At 59.5% G+C, this 12,152-nt stretch overlaps 1 protein-coding gene across 1 annotated transcript; it reads left to right on the forward strand.

Moving 5' to 3' along the window:
- The first annotated feature begins 8 nt into the window (after positions 1-8).
- SEMA3G (semaphorin 3G) lies at positions 9-11,759 on the forward strand. The gene is made up of 16 exons (XM_033071905.2): positions 9-97; positions 3,385-3,545; positions 4,575-4,637; positions 6,080-6,199; positions 6,809-6,899; positions 6,983-7,099; positions 7,343-7,485; positions 7,564-7,678; positions 7,775-7,844; positions 8,020-8,164; positions 8,372-8,603; positions 8,706-8,797; positions 9,060-9,101; positions 9,272-9,497; positions 9,792-9,931; positions 10,023-11,759. Exons 1-16 carry the CDS (start codon positions 10-12, stop codon positions 10,485-10,487), a joined length of 2,310 nt encoding a protein of 769 aa, XP_032927796.1. The 5' UTR covers position 9; the 3' UTR covers positions 10,488-11,759.
- The last annotated feature ends 393 nt before the right edge of the window (positions 11,760-12,152 follow it).

Consider the following 12,152-nt stretch of genomic DNA (forward strand, 5'->3'; position numbering starts at 1 on the left):
GGCGGCGGGATGCGGGCAGCGGTGGCGGTGTCGCTGTGGCTGTGCTGGCTCTGGGCGGCGGGGCACAGCCTGCCCCGGCTCCGCCTGTCCTACCGCGGTGAGCCGGGCCGGGGGCACCTGCTGCGGGCCGGGGGGCTGCTCATGGAGGGGTGTCCTCAGGGTGGGCACTTGGGGAGCCTCAGCTGCGGGCGCTGCACCCGAGTTGCGGAGGTTTTTTGGTGCGGTTGGTGGGCAAATTGTGCTGGGGGCTCGGGCTGCGGTTTGGGTGGGTGGCTGCCGGCACCCTCTGCTCCCCACGCGGGACGGGAGGAGAAGGAGGAGAGGAACCGGGGATAGGGGATGTGCCGCCCGGCTCTGTGCCAGCCCCGCCGCTTCCCGTGGGGAATCGTCTCCCACGCGGAGCGCAGGGAAACTGAGGCACGGCGGTGTTCTGGCCCCGGCACGCTTTGGCTCGAGTGCTGGGTGGGTGGGTGGTCCCCCGGAGTGGTGGGTGCTCAGCGTCCTGCCCTCGGCTGGTCCCCGGGCTGCACCCTCCGAGTCGTGCTAGGGTGCGGGTGCTGGGGTGCCGGGGCCCCTCGGGGGCTGCGGGGGCAGTGCTTGCTTTTAATTAAAACTCTCCTTGTGATCCTGCTCTGGCTCGCCGCATCCCCTGCTCTGCCAACCATGGGCTGCTCCAGCCAAACTTGACAGAGCCTGGGGCGCCTCAATCTCCTCCTGGCCTCAAAGCAACGAACCTGCTCTAAAAAAAACCAACATAAAATAAATTGCATAATGTATATCTTCTCCCTTCTTTCCCAGAAGGGGGAAAGACCTGGGTAGCCCAGCACCTTCAGAGCCTCGCAGCTGCAGTGCCAGGGAAGGTCTGCTCCTCTGCTGCCTGGGCTGCGTTCCCGGCTCTGGCCGCATCCCTTGCTCTGTCCTGGGGCACAGCAGGTGACCCCAGGGCTGCCTCTCTGTTGAACGGGAAACTGAGGCACGCAGTGCCCCCCATCCCCTTATCCTGGGGGTCCGGGAGGGCTCATGGCTCTGCCCCGTGATGCGATCCGGTTTCCTCAGGTAGGGCTTGACAGCAGGGTGAGGAGATTTGGGGTCTAGCAGGGGTGAATCGTGGGGCTCAGGTCTGGCTCAGTGTCTGATCCACTCCAGCACAAAGTCCAGCCGTGCGGAGCCGCTTCCCAGGTGCGAGGAGCTGCCCGGGGCGGGGTGGAAGCTCCCCAGCCTCCCACGGGGAGCGAGCGAGTCACCTTTGGAAGCTTGCTGCTTTTTTTTTTTTTTTTTTTTTTTCTTTCGTTAAGCTGATTATTCCGTTCGTCTTCCAAATTGGAAACAGAAACTGAAATTTCCCATGAAACAAATTCTGCCACCGCCTTCTCCCCGGGGGAACTAAAAAAAAGAAAATTTCAATTAAAGGCATTAGAACCTCTGAGATTAAAATCGTGGTGAGCTGGAGCTGTTTGCGCAGAGCTCCTCGACCTGGGCTCTGCGTGGCTGGTGGCTCTGGCGGTGAGGTGACTCTGGAGGGTGACAGGGACAGGCGTTGTGCTGTGGGTGCGATGGTGGCCACGTACCCAGCTCGCCCTCACACTTCAAGCCACTCTTTTCCTTTTGTTTCGCCTTCCAGCAGTGGCTCATAAGAGGGGAAAGAGCATTTTGCTCTTGTGTGGACCAGAAGCGTTGCCCTGTGCTCTCGGCTGTCCCTCCTGAAGGATCCTCACTTGGGGGGTGGCTCCCGTGGGGGGCAAAGGTGTCCCGGGGATGGATGGGGCATGGCAAGGGGCTGTTCCCTGGGGAGCTGAAGAGGAAGGCGCCCTCAGCCAGTGTAACCCGAGGCGCCAGAGGAATTCACCAGGTCTGGGGGAGAAGGGGAAGCCTCGCCTGAAACAATAAAAGGAGCCTGCCGACTTTACCAGTGTTGTTTTGAGCTGGGAAAATATTATTGCTAGGCAAGAATAGAAGGAGATGAAGGCGTTTTCCTGGGCTGGACTCGGCGATACGGGAGGACCTGATGGTGGGAGGATGCAGGGAGGAGGGTGCCAGGCTGGGTGGAGGGACCACCACTGCCTGGAGCCAGCTCTGCGTGCAAGCACAGGAGCCTTTCCGATGAGGATGGAGCTGCTGGGGCTGTATCCTGGTGCCACTGGCATCACCAGTTAGGGTGCTGGGACTGCCCCTAAGCTGGGATAGGGTGTATGATGGGGTGAAGGTGTCTGTTGTCCCCTGCTAGGGATGGACCTTGTCTCCCTTGCAGGCCCTAGGGTAGGCATTTTCCACCAGGATGGGAAATTATGACAAATGTCCCCCCCAGCAAGAGGAGGACTTGGACTTGGTACCCCACACTGTCCTGATCTGTGGCAACTGGATTTGTCCCAGCACCAGCTCCCCTCTTATGGGGACGTGTGTGGGAGATGCTTGGGCTGGGTGTTTCCCTGGGGTCAGCAGCAGTGGCTGGCAGTCTTCCGGGCTGGAGGGTGTTTGGGGACAGAGCTGTGCTCATCAATAGTACTTTGTCCTCCTCCTCCTTCTCTGTCTGGCAGGCACAGTGGCCTGGCCTGGGGTCAGGATGGGTTTTCAGAGCCCCGTGAAGCTGAGCCATTCCCTCTGGCCCTCTCCCTCTGGCAGCTGTGTGGGCGCCACCGTGACGGCTTGATGACCCTGAAAGTAATTTCCCACTGGAAACCACTGGAGCTGCTGCCTCCGTGTCATCATCGCTGTGAGGGTCCCCTTGGAGCAAGATTCAGGCCTGGTCTTGCTCTGGGGGCTTTGGCTGTCAGACCCTGTTGCTTTGGGATGTGATGTCCATCTCAGGGGTGCAGCCTGTCCATCCCTGGGTTACCCCCATGCTGCTGCCTCTCCCCAAGTGCCTTGTCTGTGCCATGGTGGAATCCTCCCTGTCAGTGAGTTCTGGTGGCAGTGGCGGCAGCGGGTTTTGTGTGGCAGTTTCCCCATGGCACTGGCTGGGTGCCTGCTATTGTGTGCTTGGCTGGCACCCAGCAGGGACAGGACCTGCTGTCTGCCCACCCTGTGTCCGGTCTCACCACAATCCCAGCTCTGCGTGAGCCCAGCCTGGGGCTGATGGCACAGCCACAGTGGGAGTCTGGGGTGGTTCAGCCAAACCTTGCCAGGGGTGGCAACCTTTCCTGGGCTGCTGCTGCTTCTTGGCTCTGCAGCTTTGTCCTTGGCTGGCAGGGAGAGCAGCACTCCAGCCAGGTTGAGGCTGGGATGTCCGTGCCTCCAGGAAGGGATGGAGACAGATGCTGCAGTGTGGAGTGGCTGTGAGCAGCTCTGCTGACTCCAGGACAGCTCCGTAATACTCAGAAGCAGCAGCTCAGAGGAACCCTTGGGGCTGGGATGGCTTCTGCTGATGCTTTCATCTCTTCCTGGCAGAGCTTTTAGGGACCAACCGCTCTGTCCTCTTCTTTGGTCACCGTGGCTTCCTGGGCTTCCGCTCCCTCTATCTGGACGAGTACCGTGACCGACTCTTCATTGGGGGCAAGGATGTGCTCTACTCCCTGCTCCTGGATGGGGCCAGTGCAGATGCCAAGGAGGTGAGCTGGGTGCTGCTGAGCATCCTGGGGTGTCTGTCCCCACCCTGGCCCCCTGTGGACCTGTTGGTGCCTAACTGAGCCGGGCCAAGTCACTCTGAAACAACATCTGCCCTGGGGATGGCCTCATCTCAAGTGCCTCAAAATTATTCTGTAAACTTGTAGTGCCTGGCAAGGGCAGGCTGGCTGTGGTGGCTGGAGGGAAATTAGCCGGCAATTGTCATGTCATCAACCTGGGAAACTGGTGGTACAGCTCACCAGTGATTCCTGGGTACTGAGCATTGTTTTGGACTCCACTTTTCTAAAAAACTGCCATTGGGAGATCGAGTGCTGCCCATCCTTATCTGGGCATCCCCCTCACAGGCCAAATACTCAGCTGAAAGCCTGCAGAGACAAGGAGCTAAAGGGATCCATCGCTGCAAGAAGTTATGCCAGGGTTCACCTGGCAAAGTCCGCAAATCTCTCCTGTTCCTTGGTGGGAGAGGTGATGGACCAGAATGATGGTGATGGGTGGTGGCTCCCCTCCTCTTTCACCCTCTGCACTTTGACTTTTTGTTTTTCAAACACGGCTCTGGGATGTTTCTAGCTGAAGAAAGAGAAGGAGGAAATGAAGTGCCCCTTGGAGTGCTGGGTCACTGTTTGTGGGGTCAAGGACTTGTGTACCCGAGCTGCCCTTGGTCCAAGAGCTGCTAAAGGCCATGGGGACATGGACTCCATCACTCCTGATGTCCCCTGGGCACCCTTTCCCCAGGCCACCCACAAGCCTACCCCCTTCCAGGCCAGCTCCAGCCATCCCCAGCACGACCACCCAAATCCAGCCCAGTTGCAGGCTGTGACTGCCAGGATGCCTCTCCCCAGGAGGAAGGGTCCTGGGGTTGTCAGTGGGAGTCCTAGGCTGGGTGGGCTCCAGGGGGCTGTAGTCCCTCTCTTTGTCCCTTTCTCCATGCCCTTGGCCGTTGGCAGTCTGGGGATTTGCATGGCTGAGTCCCTGCTGTCCCCACTCCCTGCTCCAACAGACCCTTTGTGTTCCAGATCTATTGGCCACCCCGCCCTGGGCAGACGGAGGAGTGTTTTCAGAAGGGGAAGGACCCAGAGGTGAGTCTCTCCCAGTGTGTGCTCTGCTCTGAGCTGGGGGATCCTCTTGTCCCAGATGGCTCCCCCATGTTGGGGCTGTGCCATGTCACCTGCCAGGGATGGCCCTGGGGCTCAGGAGCCAGTTAATCCTGGTGCAAGAGGGAAACTGAGGCAGGGAGTCTTTGGCCAGTCCTGGCCATGCAAGAGGCTTGCTCCAGGCTCTGGAAATCCTGCCTCAGTTGCTCTGCTCAGCCCTGTGGCCACAGAGTGGTGGCCAGTGTGTCCCAATGTGGCTGCATGAGCAGGCAGAGATAGCTGGGCTCTGGGACCAGAGCTTGGAGGGACCAAAACCCCCATGCTGTGCTCCAAACCCCCATACTGTGCTCCAGACCCCCTGCCTGGCCTATCCAGGCTATCCCCGATAGTGGGAAATCTGTAACTGGCTCAGGTTTGGTTCCCTAAACGTTACCCCTCTTTGCATCCCCCTTCCCCAATATGAAATAGGACTGTGGTGGGGGGAAAGTCCCCAAGGCTCTCCTGGCCCAGACAAATTACTCCCAGGAGTCCCTGTTCTGCTCTCTGTGTTTATTTTACCCGCTCTCACCGACAGATCCGAGCCAGGGCAGGCTCAACTTTTTATTTTTCTTGAACATATTTTTTTTTTCACTTGCTATTTTAGAGGCTCTTTGCAAAGGGAAAATAAACAGCAGGAGGCTGGGAACCCCTGGGGCGGCTCGGCAGCGGTGTTCCCAGCAGATGAGGGGCCTCGCATCCTGCTGTGGAGGGGACAATGGAGGGCAGGCAGGGCTGGCGTTGGCCAGGGGGAACTGCCAAACTAATGGTGGAGAAGGATGGGAGCCCTTTTCCAATGGGAACTGCCAGGAGAGAATGCACAAAGTCAGAGGTGGCAGGTCTCCAGCCCTGGGAATGTCATTGCTGCCGTCCTCCAGAGAAGGGGACAATTCCAGACAGCAGCGACCAGGGCTGTTCTGGAGGCAGCCCAGGATGCCTGTGGGTCTCTGTCTCCACTGTTTCCTCCTTTTGTTTCATCCCTGGCGTAAGCAGGAACATGACAGGGAAGGATGTCCCTGCATCTGGTCACGTCCTGGGTGTCAGGGGTTTGGGGCAGGGTTTGGAGCTTGCAGGGCAGGTGATGTTGCTCCCCTGGCTAGTGTGGACTGTGGAACAGGGTGAGTGCACAGGTGCCTGTGGGCAGGAGATGCCCAGGTGTAAACTGGATCCCATGTAGCAGGAGGATCAGTAAAAAGTCCTGTAGTTTTGCAGCGGGGTGGGGTGCACCCATTTGAAGTCCATATAAGCCCTGTCAGTGGGCACAAGCTGCCACCCCAGATCCCAGGGGTGGGGCTCACCCCCTGTCCCAGGGCCACAGGCAGAGGCAGGGAGCTGGGGCTGGGCAAAGCACCGATACCTGGTGACCCTTCTCTCCCCTGCTGTCCCCCCAGACTGACTGTGCCAACTATGTCCGTGTGCTGCATCCCTACAACCGGACACACTTGCTGGCCTGCGGGACAGGCGCCTTCCACCCCATGTGCACCTTCATCTACGTGGGGCACCGTGGTGAGGTAGGGCAGCATTCCCAGCAGGACACCCCTGGAATGTGGATCCCCATTGCCTGCCTGTGTCCTGAGGGGCCTTGGGACTGCATGGGGACACTGGATGTGTAGTTTACTCTAACTAGAATACTGGTGGGAAGGAGTATCTCGGGAACCAGCTAGCTGTTGTCCCTTTGTCCTTCTGCTACCCCCTGTCCAGCTTTCCCACCTGTCTGGCCTGGAATTCCCTTTATAGACATGTCCTCAGGGGCTGGTGTCCTGCCAGGAGCTGAGGCGGGGGTGGCATTTTTTCCTCTCCCTGCTCACTGCTCATAAATCAAGCTGACTGGGGTGGAATGGCAGGACACCCCTCAGAGCCCTCCCCACAGCCTGGCCCTGTCTGGGCAGCGGGAGCCCTGTGTGTACCATGATGACTCTGACCAGGCAGGCGGGCAAGCGACGGGGCTGGCAGGGCCCCTTCAGCTGCTGCACACTCTCATGGGATCAGTCTCGCCTCAAATCCTGCTTTCAGGTGGTCCTTTGGGTGCACTGAGTGAGGTGCAAGTTGGGCAGGGGCCAGAACTGACCCCTGCATGCCCGGGCACAGCCCAGGGCTCACCTGCCTGCTCTCCTCCCCAGCACACCTTCAGCTTGGACCCTGCCAGCATGGAGACCGGCCGGGGCAGGTGCCCACATGAGCCCAGCCGTGCTTTTGCCAGCACTGTCATCGGTGAGTTGTCTTCCTCAGCATCTGGGAGCCTCTGGGGTGTGTTCCAAGGATGGTCCACCACAGCCAGCTGGGTGTTTTTTCAGGTGGGGAGCTGTACGCCGGCCTCACAGCAGATTTCCTGGGACGCGATGCCGGTGTTTTCCGCAGCATGGGGACCCGCTCCGCCCTGCGCACAGAGGTGGACCAGCGCTTACTCAACGGTAACAGCTTCCTTCTGCACCCCCACTTCCCCCAGCAGGGCTAATGCCATGAACCTTGTGGTGGCCAGAGTGCCTGTGGTCATGGTGCAGCATCCCCCAGGCCAGCTAAGAGCAGGGAGAGGCACCAGGGCAGCAAGGTCTGGGGGTGGTCCTGGCTGGCATCCAGACTCAGCACGGACTGGGGATTGGAGGTGGTGACTGTGCCCTCTCTCCCCACCTGACGTGTTCGGCTCTTGCTTGTAGATCCTAAATTTGTGGCAGCCCATTTGATCCCAGACAACGATGACTGGGACAATGACAAAGCCTATTTCTTCTTCACGGAGAAGGTGGTGGAGGCAGACAGCAAGGAGCATGCCATTGTCAGCCGTGTGGGGCGTGTCTGTGTGGTAAGATGCTAGTGGGACCATGGGGGACAGGGATGCACCAAGTCATAGCAGGGGCCCTGATACTCTCTGTCCCTGCAGAATGATGCTGGTGGTCAGAGGGTGCTGGTCAACAAGTGGAGTACCTTCAACAAGGCCCGGCTGGTGTGCTCTGTCCCTGGCCCTGGTGGCATTGACACCTACTTTGATGAGCTGGGTAAGGTGTGCATGGAGCTGTATCTCACTGGGGCTACTCGGTTGGTGGTTACTCGTGTAGTTGGATTTCAGGAAAAACCCATGCTTTCATTTCCAGAGGATGTCTTCTTGCTGAGGACGAAGGATGGGAAGAACCCAGAGATCTATGCCCTTTTCAGTACCGTCAGGTGGGTGGTTCAGCTCCAGCCTCTGGGGACATCCAGCTGCAGCTGCCCATGACCTGCTCTGTCACCATCACAAACAGTTGCTTGCTGCTCCCCTGGTCTGTATGGGGATGTCAGTGTTCCCACTGTCAGCAGTGCCAAGCATGGCTCTGCTCAACCACCCTCTGTCCCCTTGCAGCCACGTTTTCCAGGGCTCTGCTGTCTGTGTGTACCGCATGGCTGACATCCGGGAGGTCTTCAATGGCCCCTTTGCCCACCGAGAGAGCCCCCACCACCAGTGGGGTGCCTACGAGGGCAGGGTGCCCTACCCACGGCCGGGTGTGGTGAGTGACTCCCTGGAGCTCCAGGTCCCCTCTGCTCCTCCAGCTGCTCTTCTGGGGCGGTGATGGAGCCATCCCCCATCTTCTCACCTGCTGGAGAGGTCAGCTGGTGGTTTGCCAAGGTCTGGCAAAGGGTGGAAAATACGGGTTCCAAACTAGAAGGCGGTGCTGTGGTGGCTGGGCTGAGCTGGTCCCCTCTTGTCCCTGCAGTGTCCCAGCAAGACCACCAATCAGCCTCGGAAGCAGTACAGCAGCACCAAGGACTTCCCCGACGAGGTGCTGCACTTCGCCCGCGCTCACCCCCTCATGTACAAGTCCGTGTACCCCCGGCACCGCCGGCCCCTCCTCGTGAAGACTGACCTGCCCCACCGGCTGCGCCAGCTCGTGGTGGACAGGGTGGAGGCTGAGGACGGGCAGCATGACATCCTCTTCCTCGGCACAGGTGAGCAGCAGGAGCAGAGTGCAGGAAGGAGCTGCAGAGCTGGGGGCCCCAGTGGGATATGTGATGTAGGGTGCTCACACCTCCATCCTCCTCGGCCCCCAGATGCTGGCTCGGTGCTGAAGGTGGTGGTCATGCAGAAGACAAACTCAGCCGTGACTGAGGAAGTTGTCCTCGAGGAGCTGCAGGTTTTTAAGGTGACATTTACTGCCTGACTTGCAAGGGAGGGGCAGTGAGGTGGGCTCAGGTTGAGGACACGTGGGGATGGAGGCTCAGGGCTGTCACTGCATTGTTGGTCACTGGAAGGTCTCAGGGTTGTTAGGGCAGAGGGTGGCTGGGGGTATTTTCACCGTCCCCGAAACATTCCTGGTGCTCTGCCAAGCCCTGGTGGCTCTGAATGAGCTGGGCTGTCTGTGGTGAGGATTATGCCAGCCTGATGTCCACTCCCCTCCCCTACAGATGCCTGTGCCCATCACACAGATGGAGATCTCTGTCAAGCGTGTGAGTACAGACACAGCTCGGCCATGGGGCTGGGGACTGGGCAGGTAACCAGCTGTGGTCACCAGCCTCTTAAAACCATGTGATGCTTGCCCTGGGGTGTCCTGGCTGGGCACCCAGGCATGAAGCCCATGGGGGTGGCCAGCATCACCACCTTGGTGCTGTTCCCCCAGCAAACACTCTACGTGGGCTCCAGCCTAGCGATGGCCCAGGTACGGCTGCACCAGTGTGAGTCCTACGGCACTGCTTGTGCTGAATGCTGCCTGGCCAGGGATCCCTACTGTGCCTGGGATGGCACTGCCTGCACTCACTACCAGCCCTCCGGAAAGCGCCGCCATCGCCGCCAGGACGCCCGCCACAGCAACCCTGCACACCAGTGTCTGGACCAGAACCTGACTGGTGAGACACTGGGGGGCCCACAGGGCTGAGGGGCTCCTCCAGGTGCCTCAAGATGTCCTGACATGCAAGCCCTAGCACACAGAGGGGCTTGTAGCCATTCCACATGGGCACCCTCATCTGTCCCATCTCATAGACCAGGGCATGCCCCAAGAGAAGGTGGGTGCTGCTGGGGCTGGGTCTGGCCACTGGGAGAGAAGGGGATGAAACCTCATGGTGGCCAAGGGGCACTGACACCTGGGCAGGTGGAAGCTTGGTTCTGCCCTCCTTGCGAGCCTGTGCCTGTCTTTGCCCTAGTGGATGATTTTGAGAGTGTTGAGGAGAAGGTGCTTTATGGGGCAGAGGACAACAGCACCTTCCTGGAGTGCGTGCCCCGGTCCCCGCAGGCCAGCGTGCAGTGGTTTGTCCAGAGGCCCCCTGATGAGCAGCGGGATGAGGTGAGGCTCCCTTGCCCTTGCTCCCCTTGTGGGGACACTGGAGGGATGTGGGGCCAGACCTGAACCCTCCCAACCTCACGGTGGCTGACAGGTAAAGACAGATGAGCGGATCCTGCAGACGGAGCACGGGCTGCTTTTCCGCAAGCTGCACCGGCACGACGCTGGCATCTACTATTGCAAAACGCTGGAGCATGGCTTCACCCAGACGGTGGCCAAGATCACCCTGGAGGTGATTGCCAGTGAGCAGCTGGCACACACCTTCCCCCGGGGGCGAGCCGACGAGCTGCCACACCTGCTCTGCCCCAAGCCCCGGCTGATGGCACAGGCTCCCAAAACCTGGTTCAAGGACATCATGCACCTCATCAGCTCCCAAAACCCACGGCAGGTGGAGGAGTACTGTGCCCGCCTCTGGTGCAGCAGCCGTCCTCACCACCGCAAGAGCAAACTGGCTCAGGCTAAGCTGGTCCTGGCTGGTGTGGATGTGGCCAAGAAGGGACGGACAGCCAAAGCCCACAGCGAGAGGAACCGTGTGCCCCGGCAAGCACCGGCCACTTAGAGAGGGCAGGGTCACGGACGTGGGGCACCCGTGGGCAAGTACCAGCTCCCTGTGCTGCTGGTAGCCCCGAGGGCCTCTTGACCTGGTGGGTGGCTTGCAGTGCTGCCAGCCTGGTCCCCTGAGCGGAGTGGATGGGCAGGTCCCTGTCATTCTCAGTGGCTGCAGGGTCACCTCACAGGAGGTGAGGTGAGACATTGAACCCCCTTGCTCTTGCAGGTGATGTAGCAGGTGAGGGCTGTAGTCTCTGGGTGGGCTGGGGCACAGTGGCATGGTGCCACCCAGCTAAGCTGTCACCCAGATGCTGGCAGGATCCCTCCGTGAACATTGGGACCATGTGTGGTGCCATGGGGAGCGGTTGATGGCTCCAGGTTCTTTGCACAGCAGCACAGAGCCTGGGGAAGATGATGCCTGCTCATATGGGGGAAAAGCCAGCATCATCCCAAAAAGCCTCTGTGTGCAGGAAAAGCCCTGTTCACCTGCTGTGCCTGGAGAGCTGGAGCTGTGCTGTGCCACCCAGGATGTATCCTGGAGGACAGGGCTCCTCCCTACCTTCCCGTGGTGCTGGGACACACTCAGGAGTGCCAGCCTGTTCCTGGGTGTAGCTCCCCACCTCACCTCTGTCTGCCCCACAGCCACAGTTTTAGGGCTGGAGAGGGCTAGGGAGAAAAGCAAACAGCTGTGGGCAGGTTAGACCTGCTCCTGGGTAAACAGTGGGAGAGGCACTAATGCCACCACTGTCACTGTGCCCAGGTGGGAGCAGGGACAGGCAGAAGGCAGCCCCAGCAGAGTTTGGGGGGCTGCACCACAGCTGGAGTGGTTTCTGCTGGTTGGTAGCCCTGCAGGGCTGGGTGGGACATGGCTGGTTTGGGTGGGCTCCTGTTGCCTGGCAGAGCTAAACTAGCACCCAGGGCCTCCCCTAAATGCAGAGGTTGGGGGTAGGTGCATGGAGGGCACCTCCAGGCTGCCAGCAAGGTGTTCCTTGCTTCCTTCATCAGACATGAGCTCACTCGTGGTCAGCCCGGGGTGATAAAGATCTGCCCCTTCCTGAGGCAGGGCAGCCCCACACAATGGTGTGAACCGCAGCTCTGCCGGGACAGTCATTGTTCAGAGCTGGAGGAGCGGAAAAGAAAAATAATAATAATAATAACAATAATAATAAAAAGGCCCTGAATAGCTCACACAAAGCCAGGTTGTGATATCATCTCTTCTCCCTGTATGTGTTTGTGCTGCAGCAGTGTCCCTGGGAGCAAAGTCCCCTAGCAGCACTGCCCCATCCCAACCGGGGGTCCTGGCCCCCTTCTCTAGCTCCCTATCCCCCCTCTCCTGCAAACTTCATGTGTCTCCTGGGATCAGAGAGCTGTGGTGAGGCTGGCAGGCTGGGACATGTCCTGCAGGGAGGGGAGTGGTGCTGGTAGCGCTGATTTATGGGGCCAGACGAGAGGCAAGCACGTGGATTGGGATAATTGCAAGCCTGGAGGGCACAGGAGGACAAGAGCTAACAAGCAGAGACAAGGAGGGACCTGGGTGAAAAGGTAAAAACGAGAGACAGGAGTCTGATTCCTCAGGGCCCAGATTAAATAACTCTGCATTGCCTGCACTGACCCATACTGGAACATCTGCATCGTTCTGCTTCTGAGTGACCCCTGTGCTCCACAGAGCAGGGGC

Source organism: Catharus ustulatus, chromosome 13 (genome assembly GCF_009819885.2).
Source record: "Catharus ustulatus isolate bCatUst1 chromosome 13, bCatUst1.pri.v2, whole genome shotgun sequence".
Lineage (NCBI taxonomy): Eukaryota > Metazoa > Chordata > Aves > Passeriformes > Turdidae > Catharus > Catharus ustulatus.

What these genes read in the sequence shown, in the direction of transcription:
- SEMA3G (XM_033071905.2), top strand. Translation starts at nt 10, where the DNA reads ATGCGGGCAGCGGTGGCGGTGTCGCTGTGGCTGTGCTGGCTCTGGGCG. An exon ending in AGAAGGGGAAGGACCCAGAG is followed by an intron (nt 4,638 to 6,079) that starts GTGAGTCTCTCC and finishes CTGTCCCCCCAG; the next exon opens with ACTGACTGTGCCAACTATGT. An exon ending in CATCCTCTTCCTCGGCACAG is followed by an intron (nt 8,604 to 8,705) that starts GTGAGCAGCAGG and finishes CTCGGCCCCCAG; the next exon opens with ATGCTGGCTCGGTGCTGAAG.